General features: G+C 36.3%; 1 protein-coding gene across 6 annotated transcripts in view; it reads left to right on the top strand.

Moving 5' to 3' along the window:
- PDS5B (PDS5 cohesin associated factor B) overlaps positions 1-14,273 on the top strand; it is a 226,461-nt gene extending 212,188 nt beyond the window's left edge. For 3 of the 6 annotated variants that reach the window (XM_077159007.1, XM_077159008.1, XM_077159003.1), the window contains exons 31-35: positions 4,149-4,254; positions 8,145-8,584; positions 8,673-8,783; positions 9,538-9,676; positions 11,307-14,273. In XM_077159007.1, coding sequence (XP_077015122.1) covers positions 4,149-4,254; positions 8,145-8,584; positions 8,673-8,783; positions 9,538-9,676; positions 11,307-11,342 — 832 coding nt within the window. In that variant the 3' untranslated portion in view covers positions 11,343-14,273. The remainder of the gene's footprint in view (positions 1-4,148; positions 4,255-8,144; positions 8,585-8,672; positions 8,784-9,537; positions 9,677-11,306) is intronic. The other 3 variants (XM_077159005.1, XM_077159006.1, XM_077159004.1) reach the window with 3 other exon arrangements.
- The last annotated feature ends 4,333 nt before the right edge of the window (positions 14,274-18,606 follow it).

Below are 18,606 nucleotides of genomic sequence, written 5' to 3' on the forward strand. Positions count from 1 at the left end.
TTTTAAGCAGGCTTAGCCTGTCCTTCGCGCGGTTAAGTTTCATATGAACAAACCCCAAGACTGAGGGCTAATGGGGGCTCAGGGAAGGCCCCATTCTTAACATAGCAAACCCATTTCCACCCACTTGTTGGTTCTCCTCCTGGAATTCCCAGTTATGATCAGAGATGATCCAATTCAGGCAGTCGTTCTAGGCTAAAAGCCTCAGAAACTGTCTTGGCTCTTTCCGCTCTCTGTACTCTGCCACAGTCTCTGTTTGTTCACTTGTGAAGTTTTGCCAGTGACTATGTTTTATAACTTCTCTGTTGACTCATTCAGTTCCTACTCCGATTATGGTAGCATTTGTCTGTTTTCCTTTTTTAATCATCTCTGTGTATCACCACTAGATAATTTTTATAAATACCACAATTGTCATGTTATTCCATTGCTCAAAAACCTTTATTGACTCCCCTTGTTTAGAAAATAGAATCTTAACTTGAAAGTTTTACTTTTAAGACAAGTGTAGTTCCATCCTGTTGTTGTCTTCATTGTAATTCAGAATGTCTATCTGTCTTTGGTGGTTTCTCTACTACAGTGTTGTTTTTGTTTGTTTGATTTTCATACATACACAGGCACCAGGAAATGAACCCGTGTCCCCGCGTTTGTTTGGACTTTGAGGGCCATGGTAAAGAATTTGAATTTGATTTTATGTGCAACTGGAAGATACTGTTAAGGAGTCTAATGATCTGATTAGACTTATAAAGTCTTTATAAGTTTGTACTGATGATTTGTGGAGCATGAACTATTGAAGAGCAAGGGCTGAGCCAGAGAAGCCACTTAGAGACAGTTTTAATAACCTAGGGGAGGGTCAGGGTGGCTGTACTCTTGAAGGTGTTAGATAGTCAAATTTGGAATTTATTTTCAAAGTAGGCTGAACTGATCCTGCTGATGAACTCAGTGATCAGTTAGGGCAAAGGGAGGATTTAAGATTGTATCCTGGCATTTTTCCCTGAATAATGGATAGATTGTGATGTCATTTATTGAGATAGGAATAGGCTGTGTGTGTATGTGTTGGGGAGGTGGGGAAGAGAAGAGTGCCAGAAAACTACTGTTCTGACCATGTAAAAGTAGAGATGCCTATAAGAAACTCAAGTGAAGTTTTGAATAGGTAACTGAATATATGAACAGAGCTCAGGGTACGTTCTGGGCCAGAGATAGAGATTTAGGGTTCACAATATATAAATTGATTCTTTTTCCATCTTTGGTTAGGGAAAGAACATCTGAATCTCAGAATAGCAGAAGAAATCATACAAGAAAAGACAGTTAGCTTTCACTCCCCCTCACGCACACAGATGTTTATTATTTACTTCAAAACTTCACAGAACATCAGACATCATAAGAAAATTAATTGGGGGCGGGCCACGGTGGCTCAGCAGGTAAGAATGCTTACCTGCCATGCCCGAGGACCCGGGTTCGATTCCCGGTGCCTGCCCATGTAATTAAAAAAAAAACAAAAAAGAAAATTAATTGGGAAAAATGTTTACAAGAAATCTCAAAGAAAGCTCTGGTTTTCTTATATGCAAGAGCTTTTGTAGATCAAGAAGAGCGTAATTCCTTAATGGGAAATGGGCAAAGGATATAAGCAGAAAACTCATGAAGAAATACAACTGGCTGATACAAAGATTTGGCTGACACAATCTCAGTAATATAAGAAATTTAAAAATTTATAATTATCATTTTTTAAATTTATTTTTTATTATCAAACCAAAACACCATACAAACATGAACATTCTTGACATACAAATGTTCCATGCATGGTGTACAATCGATGGCTCACAATATCATCCCATAGTAGTATATTCATCACCGTGATCATTTTTGGAACATTTGCATCACTCCAAGAAAAAAGATAAAAAGAAAAAACTCATACATACCATACCCCTTACCCCTCCCTCTAATTGACCACTAGTATTTGGTCAATAGATTTTAACCTTTGTTCCCGCTAATTTTTTTCTATACCCTTTACACTCCCTTTCATTGTTCACTAGTATTTCAATTTACTCTATTTATTTTAACATTGGTTCCCCCTATTATTTGTTTATTTTTAATCCATATTTTTTACTCATCTGTCAATATCGTAGATAAAAGGAGCACCAGACACAAAATTTTCACACTCACATAGTCACATTGTGAAAGTTGTGTCATTATACATTCATCTCAAAGAAACATGGCTACTGGAACACAGCTCTACAGGTTCAGGCACTTCCCTCTAGCCTCTGTAATACACCTTAAACTAAAAAGGGGATTTCTATAAAATGCTTGAGAATAACCTCCAGGATAACCTCTCTACTCTGAAATCTTTCAGCCACTGACACTTTATTTTGTCTAATTTCTCTCTTCCCCCTTTTAGTCGAGAAAATTTTCTCAGTCCTTTGATGGTGTGTCCCAACTCATTCTGAGATCTCTGTCCTACGTTTCCAGGGAGGTTTACACCCTGGGAGTCATGTCCCACCTAGAGAGGGGGAGGGCGGTAAGTTTGCTTGCGATGTTGGCTGAGAGAGAGGTCACATTGAGCAACAAAAGAGGTTCTCTGGGGGTGACTCTTAGGCCTAATTTTAAGTAGGCTTAGTCTATCCTTTGTGGGGATAAGTTTCATGTGAACAAACCCCGAGATTAAGGGCTTGGCCTATTGATTTGGTTGTCCCCACTGCTTGCAAGAATATCAGGAATTCTCCAAATGGGGAAGTTGAATTTTCCCTCTTTCTTGCTGTTTCCCCAAGCTTTGCAAATACTTTTTTATTCACTGTTCAAATCAATAGTCTATTTTTCTTTCTGGTTTCATTTGTGCCCCCAGCCCTCCTCCCTCTATCATTCTCACATTGAGCTTCATTCAGTGTTCTAACATTATTGTATTACATTTAGTATTATGCTATCCATTTCTGAATTTTCACCATCAGTCCTGTTGCACAATCTGTATCTGTTCACCTCCAATTACTCAAAATCTGTCCTATTTCTCTCTCCTAATGGCCTCTGTTCTTAACTGAAATTCTCCAAGTTCATTCATTAATAGTCATATCAATGAAACCATACAGTAGTTGTCCTTTTGTTTATGGCTAATCTCACTCAGCATAATGTCCTCAAGGTCCATCCATGTTGTTACAGGCTTCATGACTTTATTCTATTTTATAGCTTCATAGTATTCCATCGTATATATATGCCACAATTTGTTAGCCACTTGTCTGTTGATGGACAACTGGGCTGTTTCCATTTCTTGACAATTTTAAATAATGCTGCTATAAACATTGGTGTGCAAATGTCCCTTTGTGTTCTTGCCCTCATGTCCTCTGAATACATACCTAGCAGTGGTATTGCCGGGTCATATGGCAGTTGTATACTTAGCTTCCTGATGAACCGCCAAACTGCCTTCCACAGCGGTTGTACCATTGTACAGTCCCACGAGGACCCATCTATGTACTGTTTTCAGGAGACACATTTGAGACCCAAGGATAAACATAGGTTGAAAGTGAAGAGTTGGGAAAAGATATTTAATGTATAAATGATTTTTAAAACTAGGAAAGGATGCGATCCCCTGGGACAGAAGACTGAGGCTTTACAGCAGTACATAAGAGCCCTGTTCTGTGCAGTCATTTAACGAGCTCTTACCGAGTGTCTGCTCTGTCAGGCACTGGTCCAAATGGATGAATAAAATTGATGAAAGATACATGCTTACTTCTTGGCAGGATTAGGTAATCAGTACACAGTAACTGTAATGTGTTAGAGGGTTTTACGCACTCTAGGGAGGAGAAAGGGAGTGAGGGTAGGGAGTGGCATGGGCAGGGCAGGTTGCCCTGTGGGCCAGTCCAACTGCATAAACAACAGTAGCAACAACAGAAGTTTTCATTTGCTTTATGTTCCTCAAAAAAGTGAGAATTTAGGTTTTATAAAGACTTATGGATGAAACCAAAGTTGTGCCTTTTGGTGTCCCTATTATGTCAAAATAAATGTGCGTCGTTGCTATGTTATTCTGTGCCATATATGATAGATAAAACTGATAATTTTTTATAAGAATGAAACTTTTCCCCCATAAAGCTGTAAATCTTTCCTAGGGAACAGAAAATGGTTTTTTAAGATTATTTGATTGCAATAACAATTACAAACGTCTTTGTTAAAAGGCTTGATAGTTCTGAAATGGATCACAGTGAGAATGAAGATTACACAATGTCTTCACCTTTGCCAGGAAAAAAAAGTGACAAGAGAGACGACTCTGATCTTGTAAGGGTGAGATATTTGATTTGATTGTATGTTTTAGTACTAACTTTCCTGTATAAATAACTTTTACACTGAAACAAGTTAACATTACTCTCAAATTTGACATTTGATTTTCTTTTAGTGCTTTTAGTCACAAATTCGACTTTATAATTGTTCCCTACCATATAATATAAGTATATTGAATCTCTGTATTTCTTTTAATTCTGATAAATAATCTTTATTCTTTAGCTTTTTGAAATAAAAGGCCTGTTTTGTTTTGACACAGTGAGTTTGAGAGTTAGCCTCAGAAGGGGACGGCATGGTGGTCCTTGAAGGCTCCTCTGTTTAGTGGGTTTCCTGATTCCCAACCTTTGATTCCCCAGCGAGCTTCTAGTGAAGGTGGAGAGTGCTGCAGGTTCACACAGTCCTGGTTCAGTTTTTAAATTTTATTAACAGTGACAACTTATGTGATAGACATGATTGTAAATGTTATTTGAAGACAAATTTGGGAGAGATTTTGGTATAGATATAGAATGCAATTAAATGTATTCCAACACAGCCCAACGGCCTTAAACATTAGACTCATTCTGACTCTAGTTCAGTTGTAAACATGTCTTAAATGACCCTTTAGGCTGTTTGAAACAGTTTCTTTCTCTGTAAAATGTGGACCCTTAACTGGTAAGATATATCTGTATAAATGAATTAGTCTAAATAAATAATTGTTGCTGCTATTTTATTGTTGTTAGAATTTTTAATCATGATTAATGTTTATCATTTCAAAAGTTAATATGCGAATCTACCTGGTTTAACAGAGGTGGGGGGCTAGTAATAAAATCAGTTACATTGTTTTCTCTGAAAGATTACTGCCCCTCTTCTCTTCCACTGACCCAAGATTACAGATTCCAAGAAGTTTAAATTATTTACAGTTGGATTCAGGTTTCTCAAGTACTTCACTTTGTCAGATTGTTTCTCTTTCCACTTAGGAAAAAATATATCATTCTAAAGTTCTGACTAAATTCTTATTACTTGCACTGTAAATTCAGATTTTTCTTGGCTGCTTAACAGATTTCACCCTAGCAGAATTAAAATTTTGATGGCTTAGCCAGAAGAGAATCCTTAAATTGGACAAGGTATTTATTTATGTCTTCTAGTTCTACATCTCACTTAGTTCAGACATTCCTTCACTACCATTGGTGGAAGTTGGCCACCAGGTACTTGAATAAGACAGAAGTGGCGAACTCATGATTCCTTTTAGTGTTGAAAAGGCCAGCCAGGTCCTCCCTGCCCCACTCACCCACATCCACATATTCCTCCTTCACCAAAAATAAAGATGAGAAAACATGATTTTGTTTAGTTCTCCATATTTTGTTGCCCTATAAACTCCATGAGTTTTAGGTTTTGAAGCATAGCAGCCAAAACCTATTCTGTCTTTCATGGAATAGTCTTAGTTTCTGAGCTCTTGACATTTATATCATCATTGTAATGGAAGCCCCTTGATATCTGTAGTGGCATGGGTCTATTATAAGCACCAAAAGATACTTTCAGGTACTTTAAGGTAGTTTCAGCTAAAATACCCTTAAAGAGATGCATTTTATGAACCCGAGTTCAACTTAAAAACCAATAGATTACAGTAAAAAAGGAGTGCCTTATTTGCATCCAGCCATCTTCACATTGAAATTTCACTGCAAAGACATTATTCTCTGTATCCATATATATTCAAAAATTGGTTTCACAAATCGCTTTATTTTTCCTGTTTCCTACCCCCAATCTCAGTTCTATACTCCCTTGGCTTTTATAACAATGCAGTGCAAAGTGAAAAAGAAAATTAGAGAATGGTGTTTTTAGGAAACTGGATTAGTTTATGGTTTTCTTCTTAAAAGACCATACCTTACATTTCCTTTTTACTGCCAGCCTTTTCCAAAACATAAAGGATTTCAGCCACCTTCTCACCTTTTGGACATCAAAAAGAATTATAGCATTTTAACATTGGAAGTGACGTTTTAAATTTAGCTTTAGAAAGGCAACAGTTCTTTCTAAATGAATATATAATTGTAAAATACCAATGTGATTTTTAAGTCATATTGAAAAACAAATAGAAGAGAAAAGAGGAGTGCTAAAGATAGAATCAGCCCAGTCAGACACAAAAAAACATTTAATTTTAATTAGTAAAATATTGCGGTACTCTTGTAGTATAGCCAAAAAAAGTTCTTATATTTAAAAATATAATGTAAAATAAAGGAAGCAGTGCAAATCCGTGGTTCTGAAGGATGTCTCCCGCAGGACGGCATAGGGAAAACAGTTTGGAATCTCATCTTACATCCTATTCTAAAACAAGATATAATAGGAAGTAAAATGTCATCATACACGAAGTGTAGAAAAACATAGATGAAAGCCCCAAGATTCCAGTAGATAAATGGATAAAGGACATAATACCAAGGACCAATTAGGCAGTTCACAGACAGGAAAAGCAGATGACTAATTAAACATATAGGCGGGTGCAAGGGTAGTTCAGTGTTAGAATTTGCGCCTGCCATGCAGGAGACCCAATTTCGATTCCCAGTCCATATACTTTCCAAAATACAAACAAACAAGCAAACAAAAATTCAGCAAATTGTGCTACAATAACAGATACTCACATGGAAAAAAGAGTGAAATATTACCCTGCCATACAGCATGCACCAAAAAAAAATACAAAAAAAAAAAAAACAAAAAAAACAAGGTAGTCAGCTGTCTTGGTATTTGTTTTCATTAATTTTTAAAATTGTCAATTGTTACAAACTTAACTGTCTGAACACTGACCTAGTAATGTATTTGCATGTGTGCACTTGTGTGTATACAGGGAATTGTAAGTATACATACACACATTGAGCAGAACAGGATGTTCATTCAAAAATTGGAAATGCCAAAATATAACTGGTTGCTTTAGAGTCATAGAAATATGGATTAGTTGAACAGTGTCTTAGAATTTTCTTTCAAATGCTTAAGTAATTTGCTAATCAGAATGAGATATGCTTATTTTGGTGGGGAGCTTGGTCCGGGAATCACACCCGGGTCTCCCGTGGAAAGGCGCGGGTTCTACTACTGAACCACCTGTGCACCCGAGACATGCTTTGAAGGGACTTACATTCTTGGCTCCCTGAGAGAATTTCCTCAATCTCCATCTCCTGCTCATCCCATAAATTAATATAAGTAAATATAAGCTAAGATTTCATTTTAAATTTGAAAAGCCATTGATTTGTTATTGTTTTTGTTAATAATTAGTTTGTAACTGGGGGTGGGGTGCATGGGTCGTTTGGTTGTAGAATGTTTGCTTCACATGTGGGAGACCTGGGTTCAATTCCCGGGCACGCATCCCCCGAAAAAAAATGTAACTGGGGAGGAACAGTTTATCTGACTCAGAATTGTTTTCAGAGGTTTAAATAAATGTTGAATATGTTTAACTTTCATGTCTTCCATTTATAAAATTAAAATAGTCCCTTTGGATATTAAGCATTAGTGATATATTTATGTTTAACCAATGGGTACTTTGTATCCTGTTGTGCACTGTGAGGTAAAATTAGAACTACTGACATTGACTATCAGAACAGTTCATTGTACTTCAGTGTAATTGCCCATTGGGACCAAGCCCTGCGTTCAGAAGTTCCTTTTTCATGAAATAACTCTTCACTAAAATTCACAATTTAATGAAATACTGGTCTTGAGATGCTTCCATGTTCCATGCAAGGCTCTCTAGACTTAAGAATAAAAACTTACCCTCTTTCCCTGAGAAAATTTTTTAAATTCAAGAAGTATTAATCAAAGCAAGTAAGTAGTTAGGTGCATTTTTATGACAAAGGGAATAGTACATTTTCTTGTTTTTTTTTCAGATTATACATACTAACAATTTTATATTTAACATTGTGATTAATTTTTGCTCTTAGACTGAAATAGAGAAACCTAGAAGCCGGAAAAAAATCCCTGTTGCGGACCCAGAAGAGAAATTAGGGATGGACGACCTGACGAAATTGGTGCAAGAGCAGAAACCTAAAGGCAGCCAGCGTGGGCGAAAGAGAGGCCACCCGGCTTCAGAGTCGGACGAGCCGCAGTGGCCTGAAGAAAAGAGGCTCAAAGAAGACGCCCTAGAAAATGAGGATGAGCAGAACAGTCCGCCCAAAAAGGGGAAGAGAGGCCGGCCGCCCAAACCTCTCGGGGGAGGCGCGCCGAAAGAAGAGCCCACCGTAAAGACCTCTAAGAAAGGAGGCAAAAAAAAACCCGGACCCCCCACCGCGGAGGACGAGGAGGAGGAAGAAAGGCCGAGTGGGACTGCCGAGCAGAAGACCAAGAGCAAACAGCACCGAGCACCGAGGAGGGCGCAGCAGAGGTAAGCGGGGCACCTCGGCCTGGAGCGGCTCTCCCTCCTGCGCGCGCAGTCCTAACGGGGTGCTCTCCACGTTTGGGTCTCCCTAAAGCAGGGCAGAGTCTCCTGACACGAGTGCAGTCGAGTCCGCGCAGTCCACGCCACAGAAAGGGCGAGGAAGGCCATCCAAAACGCCATCGCCATCACAGTCGAAAAAAAATGTGTAAGTTGTAAATAATGGTAAACCTCAAACTAATTTCAAGTTATTTTGTAAGAGTTCAGAAATACATAAGTAGACATAGGTCTGTATTTAAATCCCCATATATTTAGCCCTATTATATTAGGTAAGATACAATTTTTATAAACTTAACCTCGGTGACTGATATCCCAACTAACCCACTGGTAGCATGTGTGCACTTTCACAGGTTTAAGAAATCCTTTATAAGTGAATGCTAAATAGCTTATTATTTCAGGTGCTGACCTTACAGTACCGAAAAAGATGGTAAGGTATTTTTAATTAATCACAATACATTGACTGGTTAACCTCTTTACTGCATACTACAATTTTTCTTCATGTCTCCCCTTAGCAGCTTTTCCTTGAAAAGCGAAATAGCTTTTATACTTCTACTTTCTTTCCTGTGAACTTTAGTAAAGTAGCAGGCAACGCCTTTCCTAAAGCACATCTGCAGAAACTGCAGAGCAGATTTGGGGGGATGTTTTGAAGTCCTGTACGGTATGGTCTCAGTCACACATATTTTTGCTACTTGGTAGATCTGTATATCTAGGATTCTAGGATTAAGGCACTGGTTTGGGATTCAGAACAAAGAAAATGTTTACTGGCTCATAACATAATTCAGGATATAAAATGATAATAAATGAGAATTCATACAATATATAAAGCATTTCCTTTAGTGAGATATAGTGATGCACTAGTTAAAAGTTAGAGCAGTCATTGTAATTGTCATGTGTTACTTTAGCCGTGTAGGACGCTCCAAGCAAGCCGCCACTAAAGAAAACGATTCAAGTGAAGAAGTGGATATGTTTCAGAGTAGCTCTCCTGTCAATGATGATATGCCACAGGAAGAAACAGAGGAAGAGGAAGTTTCTACAGTAAATGTAGGTGTCTATTTAAGTGCCATGTGTGATAGTATGGGATATAGAAATATAGTGGGTAAATACTTGGTTAGATCCTTTTAGCACATGCTATTTTTCATAATTCTAAGGATTTATATGTTATTAGTTTATAGTGTCATTTTATCTACACACTGAGTTAATTGCCAAAACATGTCTTATGGAAACCTGAAACCTAGTGAGACGAATAGATGTAGCCTAGTGAAAGTGTGAGGTTAAGTCTAAAATCAAATGTAGCAGAGAACAGTAGTGTCTAACATCAACACGCCAAGCTTTTAAGTTGTACCTTGATTGTAGGGCCCTGGTATCCATTAAGTATGCTCTTTTTCATTTCATAACTTTCTTATGGAAGTTAAAAGCTTTCATATTTCTATGAAGTTTTAATATTTCTGCTTGCATTTCACAGTAGAAAATAGAAATTAGCCAGGCACGTAGACTAAAATGGTATCTTTAACTAAAATTAGCCTTTGGAATTAAAATATAGGCCAAGTGAGAATTCATGAGATTGCTAATGGACACCTCTTTCGTAAGAGTAGAGATGTGGTGCTTCCTGAGAAACATTTGTTTTTTGCCATTTATCACATCTCAGGTAGTTCTCTTTGGAAAAAATGTATTTATCACATTTAAATAAGAACTGTCCTCCTGATAGGCCAGTGCTGAATGTTTGGATTAGCTCAGCAACCATCTTTGAGAAACTGGAGTACTGCAGTCAATTCTTAGAGTTGGTCTTTGTGTTTCTGCCCTATTTAACAGACTCAGCACTTCTCTCTGCTGTAAGAGTCATTTATGAGAATGGATCAAGAACGTAGGAAAAAATATGCTGAACTGTAGTCTCAAACCAGATGTACTTGTTTCTTAAAGTATTTGGGGGAATATCAAAGTAAGGCAGAAGACACCATGTGAATATTAACTGATATCTTCATCAAAGCATAACTGAGTAAATGAATGAATTAATTGAAACCATGCTCAGTTTATATTTCAGTGGTAAAGAGCGATTTTTTTTTTTTTTAAACTCAAGTTCAAGTTCAGGTTGATTATATGTATTTAATGGTTGTTAGGAGCCAGACTCAGTAATTGTTCTCCCAGAAAGACAGCCAGTATTCAAGCATAGGTTTGTTTGGTTTTTTTTTTTTACATGGGCAGGTGCCGGAAATCGAACCCGGGTCTCCAGCATGGCAGGCGAAGAATTCTGCCTGCTGAGCCACTGTGGCCCGCCCCAAGCATAAGTTTTACAAGTATCAAATGTTTTCTTTTACCACAGAAATCTAAGTAGAAAGATGATTAATCCAGTTGCCAGTCCTTTTCTTATTTTCTTAATCTGGATATTGACTTCTGTTCATTATTCTTTAGAATTATTAAATAGAAAAGCAAAATAGTTTTTTTCTATTGCTGTTCTGGAAAAAGTTTGCTCTTTATGGGTTTGCAAGTGTTCAAATATTGTGTTTGTTTAAATATGTGATGCCAAGGCAGAAAGTTAAAAGGAGAATAGTTTTAGCTAAAAACAATTAGGAGCTAGTGAAAATAAAGCTTGGTTTAAAAAAGAAAAGCAAAGTAATTACTGCTATATCTAATGAATATGTACTTGTTTTAATTATGCTTTTTCTGGTCTTTTAAGGTGCGGCGGAGAAGCTCTAAAAGGGAAAGACGATGAACAAAAGTAATTAATAACTTTCTATGTGAAAACTTTGAAAAAAAATAATTTTTTGTCAAGCTTGAGGCTGAATAAAGCTTTCAGTGCACAACATGGGATTGCTGAAGACTGGACAGTTGGCCCCCACCGTTCCGACCTCGTGTATTTGTGGTCACGTGCTTTAGCCAGGCACAGGGCGCTCATGCCGACTGTGGGGTCTTGTGAAAGTGTAATGTGCGATGGCTGTGTAGACATAAACTAAAGGAGAAACTTGTAAATACCTCCCCTGCCCCCCACCCAACCCACATTTTTTTTTTTAAATGTTTCTGACTTCTGAAGTGCTTGTATAGCTTTTATCTGCGGCTTTAAACTGACAGTACCCAACTGTTTATTGGATCTGTTGATTTGAAAGGAGTTTGTCAGGATGGATCTTAAGCAGTAATCTGTCAGCATTTGTATTTGTATTCTCTGCAATTTTACTGTGAAAATTTTTTTTTCAACAAATGGGGTCATTTTCTTCATGTCGCTATTTGTTGGAGAATTAAATGGTCTCTTCCCCTTTGTGTCTATTACTTAGTGTTTACTCCTGGGCACCTGTAATCTTTTCAGAGGTGCTCGATTGTCTGCCATTACGACAGAATGATGTCTCTGATAGGATGACACCATGCAAATTGTGAAATAGTCCTTATGTTGTTTGAATTATTTTACACCTCAGTATTGGTCCCAGAATTTTCTGACCTTTCATGGCAATGAAAATTTTAAGAGAGAGATTTAAAATATTTTAATTTTAAAGAGTGTGTTATAAAATAATGTACTGAATTCTTTATCCCATTTTATCATCCCATTTCAGTTTTTATTAATCTACTGTATCAATAAAATTCTGTAATTTGAATGAGTTTTTAATAGTCTAGAATGTTATTGTGTATAGATATTTCCTCTTGAACATGATGTTCAGAAATTATTACCCTATAATATAAAATCTGATATACACATTAGGAAAGTTCCAGTTCTTCATAGAGTATAAAGTTAATCAGAGAGAAAAAAATTTTATTGATGCAGTGTCTTTATAAAGCTGTTCTTGATAGCCAAGTGTTTTGTATTTTATAGTGAGTTGCATGTTTATGAAAAAAGTGCTGAAAATGGGATGTGCTCTTTTCTGTAAATTAATATTTAGTCATAGTATATGATAGATTGCTTCATAACATAGTTTTTCATCAAAAGTTTATTATTGTACTTTATTTTGGAGCCAAAAATTGTTTGGGGGGGGGCAGGGTGGGAGTGATTTGTCCAACTATATCAGCTACGGTAGGTTATCACAATCTTAGGAACTTTGATTGAAATTCTGCTTGGTCCAGAGTGGGAGAAGTGGAAATTTATTTGGGTTAAGAGCAGATCTTTTTCTTCATTGTCATTGTAATCTATAAAATATAGAAACAAATGACTTTTTAAGGCAGTATCCTTCATACAGTTGGTTAAACTATATTTTGAACCAAAACATATAGATTATGTTTCGTGCTTAACTAAATTCAATTTAGTATTTCAGGTGCTGTTCTTTAGCTTCTTTGTGGTTGTTAATGTTGCGAAAAAAATCCGTACTCAATACATTTATCACCTTGAATAATGGAGTATTTTCATATAATACACCATTATGCTTAAGGTATATTTCCAAGGTTGGTTATAATAGAAGCTACTATTTTGGAAAATATCATTTTACTCTTTTCCAACATTTTGCAATTGATGTGATTTTTTTCTTTAAAGATTTCCTCATGTTTATGAAACAGTCTTTTAGTTTGAAAAAAATATTTTGAATTGTGTCTTTATCTTGCAATATTTAGCTCTTCTTCTTTTGCAACAATACCAACACTCATGATTATGAAAGGCTGTTATGTGTCGAGGCAGCTACTGGTGGATCAAGGTGCATTGGTTTTTAAATGTGTCATTAGTGCACTTCTTCCAAATAGGCTATTTCTGTTTCAGCAGTACAAAGGCATGTTTTTAAGTCTATGAAATAAAGAACAAGGGATAGCTTTATATTTTTGTTGTTGACTAAATTTCACCAAAATGCTTATGGAAATATATCTTTATGGTCATTTTATAGAACATTTGAAAAAATGTTCCTGAAACTGATTATGGAAGGATTTTTATTTGCATGATATAGTTAACCAAATTTAATTGCACCTTAATGCTATATATTAGTTCACTAAAAGTGTTCATTGTAGAGTTTGTTTACATCATAATGCCTATGAGTCTGATTTTACAGCTTATCTGCTCATTTTCTGGGAGGGCGGCGATATAAATGTTTCATTATTTTGTAGAAACAGAGGTGCAGTGCCGATCAAAGTTGGAATATCCTGAGTCTTCATCTTAGGGGATCATCTTATTATTATGTTTAAACTTAACAGTTCATGTATTAACATTTAGAGAGCCACATACTTTAGCTAGAAGAAATTAAGTATGTGTAAAACATTCATTGCTAACACTGGTTAGCGAGCTCTTCAGTAATAAAGTTGATTTTGAAAATATGTACTGTATAACATTAAGGAAATAACTCACTGTAACAAGTTCCATTTTGAAAATCTTATGATTTATCAGTGAGGTTATCTTGCTGCACTCTGTAGCAAATCTCTTTAATCTACATTGTAATAAAATTTCTTGCTGCAGTGCAACAGGAAGCTTTTTCAGTGATCTTCACTGTATATGTAAATTACAAATGTGGCTGTAAAACTTGTTACAGGTATTAAAGGTTAAATTACTTTCTATATCTTCTTATAACTTGTAAGCTTGATTTTAAAATTTCCCTTTGTCCACTTAAAGACTGTCAGGGATTTAGGAATTTGTTTAACTTGAGCATATTCCCTCTGCCGTATAGTATTATGTCACCATAATGAACAGTTGGTATTTAGATAGATAAACAATTTTCAGACACATTTTTGGATTTTCTGTGAAGTTGAATAAACATGAAAGTTAATGTAATTTGTATTATTTCATTTATGTGAATCAGTATATATTTTTTAAATGTTTACTAAATAGAGAAAGGCACATTTGATGGTTTTAAATTTTGGAGCCTTTGTTTCTTGAAGAGGAACTTTATTTCCCAATAACATTTTTCAGTTTTTTTCTTTTAACTTCTCATGCAAAGTCTTGCCTGACAGAGAATTATTAAGTTATAAAATTAATAAAAATTTAAAAAGCTATATAAAAATTATATAGCTGAAAAAATAAATATAATGTAAACTTTTAAAGTAATCCCTAATAGAGTAGGTTTCTAATGATCATTTTTTTTAATTCATTCAGGAAACATTTATCATGTCCCTAATATGTGCCAGGCTAGTTACAGAGGATAAAGTGTGGACATGAGTAGGTCCCTAACTGTGGAGCTGACATTCTTTTGGGAGTGAGAAGAAGAAGCAAACAATAATTACAAATATATAATACAATGTCAGGTTGTGAAAAGTGAGATGAATAAAAGAGGGTAGAAATGATTTGGGTGAGAAGTTATTTCATATACTTGGAAGCTGTTATTTGATGCATGAAATAGAATTGTATGTTCCTGATGAAGTGACACTTTTACAGTTGCTCTCTGTAGTAATATTTTGTGTCTACTTTGTCTGATATTAGTATAACCATACCAGCTTTGTTTTGTCATTTGCATGATAAAACATTTTCTGTCCTTTTACCTTCAATCTATTCGTGTTTAAATGTTAACGTGTGTTGAGTAAGCGGTTATATGTGGGTCTTGTTCTTTTAACCAATCTCAGAATCCTTATCTTTTAATATTTACATTTAGTGTAATTACTGACATAGTATGCTTTAAGACAACCATTTTGCTAATTACTTTCCCTTTCGCTGATTTTTAAATTGCTTTTTTTCTCCTCTTTTTGGCTCAGCAAGTTACTTCTTGCTATTTTACTTTATCCCTTGTATTAGCTTATTAGTTATACTTGACTTATTCTTTTAGTGGTTACCCTGAAGATACATTTCTTTGGCTTATCACAGTCTGTGTTGTGTTAGTGATTTTACCTTCTTCTGAATGGCGCGGGTTTAACATAGTTCAACTCTGTCTGCTGCCGTTCTCGCCTTTGTGCCCTCATTTTGTGGTTGTAAGCCCCAGATTATTGTTACTTTGTATAGTCAGTATTCTTTTATATTTGTCTATAAATTTTCTCTTTTCTTACTCCTCCCCTGTTTTGGGGGAGGGGGAAGCAGGAAGTAGGTTAATTCTGTGTCCATCTGAATTTAGTTTCCTTCTGCCTGAAGAATTTCACCTGGTATTGCTTATAGTATACATCTGCTGGTCATGAACTCAGCCAGCTTTTGTTTGTTTGTTACATTTCATTTTAAGGATATTTTCACTGGATATGAAGTTCTAGAGTTGCAGTTTTGTTTACTTGGCACTTTAAAGTTGGTGTTCCATTGTCTTCCGATTTTCATATTTTCAGTAGTGAGGACAGAAAACAAAAAGCTTATTGTTCTGTGTAAGTAATGTGTCTTTTCTATTTTGGGCAGAGTGGGGGGGTCACCACTTTTAGAATGTTCTTTTTATCTCTTGTTTTCAGCAGTTTGACTGTGATGTGGCTATATGTGGTTTCATTTTATTTACCCTGCTTGGGGTCACTAAGCGCTAGTAACTGTGAGTTGATACCTTATATCAGTTTTGAAAAAGTCTTGGACATTGTCTCTTCACACATCCCTGCTCCACTGTCCCTTCTGCTCTCCTGAAGCTCCAGTTATAAATGTCAGCTCACTTGTGTCGCATATGCATTTTATGTTGTTTTATATTCTTCCTACTCTTTGCTCTCTTTATGCTTCAGTTCGTCTATCTTCTGTTGACCTGTCTTCTTCAGATTTACCAATCATGTCTTCTGCCGTCTCTAGTTGACTATTTAACCCACCTAATGAGTTGATGTAAACATTGTATTTTTCAGGTCCAGAGTGCCCAATTAATTACATATTACAGATTTTAGTTTTCTGTTAAAAATCTCTATCTTTTCCCCCATTTTTTCTGTTTTCTTTAACATAGTTAAACAGTTCAAATCTTACAACGCTAACTCCAGTATCTAAATCATCTATGGGTGTGCTTTGTGATCTTTTTTTTTTTTCTTTTGGTTATTTGTGACGTTTTTCTGGTCACATTTTCTCTCTCTCTTCATAGGGAGCAAAATATTTTTCTTTAATGCCGGGCATTTTGTATAAAAGAACTGAAGAATCAAAGTTGATGTGATACTCCTTCTGAAGAGAGTTTTCCTTTTTCTCTATCAGGCAGCAAGACTGTCAAAGGTTTCAGTCAGCCTTCCATCCTGTCCCCACAGTGGGAAGGCTGTTTTGTATAGGGTAGACAAGAAAGGCTGATTTGAGGGGATGACATTTGAGCAGGGACCTTAGTTAAGCAAGGAATCAAGCCACATGAATATCTAGGGGGAAAGTATTTCAGGCAAAGGGAAGAGTAAGTACGGAAACCCTTAGGCAAGAATGTACCTTCCTGCATCAGGGACTTCCTGGAAGCCGAAAGGACTCTGGAGTGGAAGTAAGCAAGGGAGAAACGGGTAGGAGAGGAGGTCAGGTAGTAGCAAAGAGCCCATCATACCTTGTGTCCCTTGGGATCTGTGTTCAAGGTTTGAAGGGCATCTCCTGTAGAGGGCTTTGAACAGGAGAATGACAAGGTCTGACTTCACTCTGATTGTTGTCTGTCAAGTGTGGAGTGCAAGAGTAGAAGCTCAAGATTGCATTTAAGTGTGGCAGCAATCCAAGACAATTGGTGGTCATTTAGTACACAGTAGTAGTGGCAGAGGTCATGAGAAGTAGGACCCATGATATAATTTGAACTTAAAACTAGCAGCACTTGCTGATGGGTTGGTTATGGAAGTATAAGCCAAGTTTTCAGCCTGAGAAACAAGGTGAAGGCTGGGAGATTTCTTCAGGGTGAAGCATTTGGTGTCACTTGTCATCTGTCTCACCCTATGACTTATTAAATAGTTTTTACATAATCTCATGAAGCTTTGGATATTTGGGTTCCAGAACTTTGTGCATTCTATTTGTATATATTCTACCTGTATATTCTGTTTGAGGATTGAGCAAAATAGCTTCCAAAATAAAAATAAAGACATTTTACTTCATCTAATATTCCAAAATCTGAAAGCATGAAATTATTAAGGAATGCATCTTTACAGTAACTTGAATTTAGTAGTTGGCAGGAGTGGGGTTATAGAGTTTTTGGATGACTTAATAAGTTTAAATTACCTTTGCAGTTAAATTATCATGAGTAGAAATCACGGGAGACGTGGGATACTGCTTGCACCTTATGGGTGGGGTATGAATGGGGTGGGGGTGAAGTTGTGTGTACATAATTAAATATGTTCATTTGGGGACTGAGGATACCAGCCAGGTAGAAGTGGAAAATTTTGGGAGGTGTGGTTGGGTAATAGGGAAATTTCCTTGGAAAGGTAGTCAGGAGAGTATTGGTAGGGCCTCAGATTCTAGAGTTAGTTAAGGGAATTGCTGACAGCTTTTTACAGCAAAAGAGTAGAAATAGGAAACTATTAGGGCTTTAAACATGAGGGCTTGGGAAGAGGGTATGATGCAGTTTAGATGGCTCTACTATAAAGTGGCCAGCACTGCTCTGTAATTTGCTGTCCAGTAACTATGTCTTCAAGCCTCTAACTATTTATATAACTACAGATTATTAGACCTTAAGCAAGTTCTGTATTTCCATTCAAATAAGTGAATGCTGTTCACATTAAGTAGCAGCCGGTTAAACTTTTTTTAACTTAAGAATGTACAGAGGTACTTCCTAAATACTTTCCCATAAAAAGGAGAGAGAACAGGCATCCAGGGCAAAATATGAGTCACCCTTCAATTCACTTTATCAGGATTTCAAGTCTCTATCTTTCTCATATATGCATATTTATCTTTTGTCTTTAGGTAAGTGGGGTCACTCTATTCTTGCATTTTTACAACTTTTTTCTTCTACTTAATATTGTAAATATGTCCTGATTAGCTGTTAAGAGTTCATGTCATCCTTTCTAAGAATTGCATATCAATCATTGCATGGGTGAGTCCTGGTATATTTAATCACTGTTCTGTTGATGGGTTTTGGGATTATTTACAGTTTTTCACTATTACAAACAGTGCAGCAAATCATCATCCCTTTATGTGCATTTTTGTGCCCAAGATTTGTATGGAAAGAATTGGGGAGTTCTTTAAATTTTTATGTTTACTTTTTCCAAAAAGTCCACCAATTAATACTGTTTCTAGCCTTTGTCAGTCCAGCAGTTAAAAAATTTTTCAC

Source organism: Tamandua tetradactyla, chromosome 4 (genome assembly GCF_023851605.1).
Source record: "Tamandua tetradactyla isolate mTamTet1 chromosome 4, mTamTet1.pri, whole genome shotgun sequence".
Classification (NCBI taxonomy): Eukaryota; Metazoa; Chordata; class Mammalia; order Pilosa; family Myrmecophagidae; genus Tamandua; species Tamandua tetradactyla.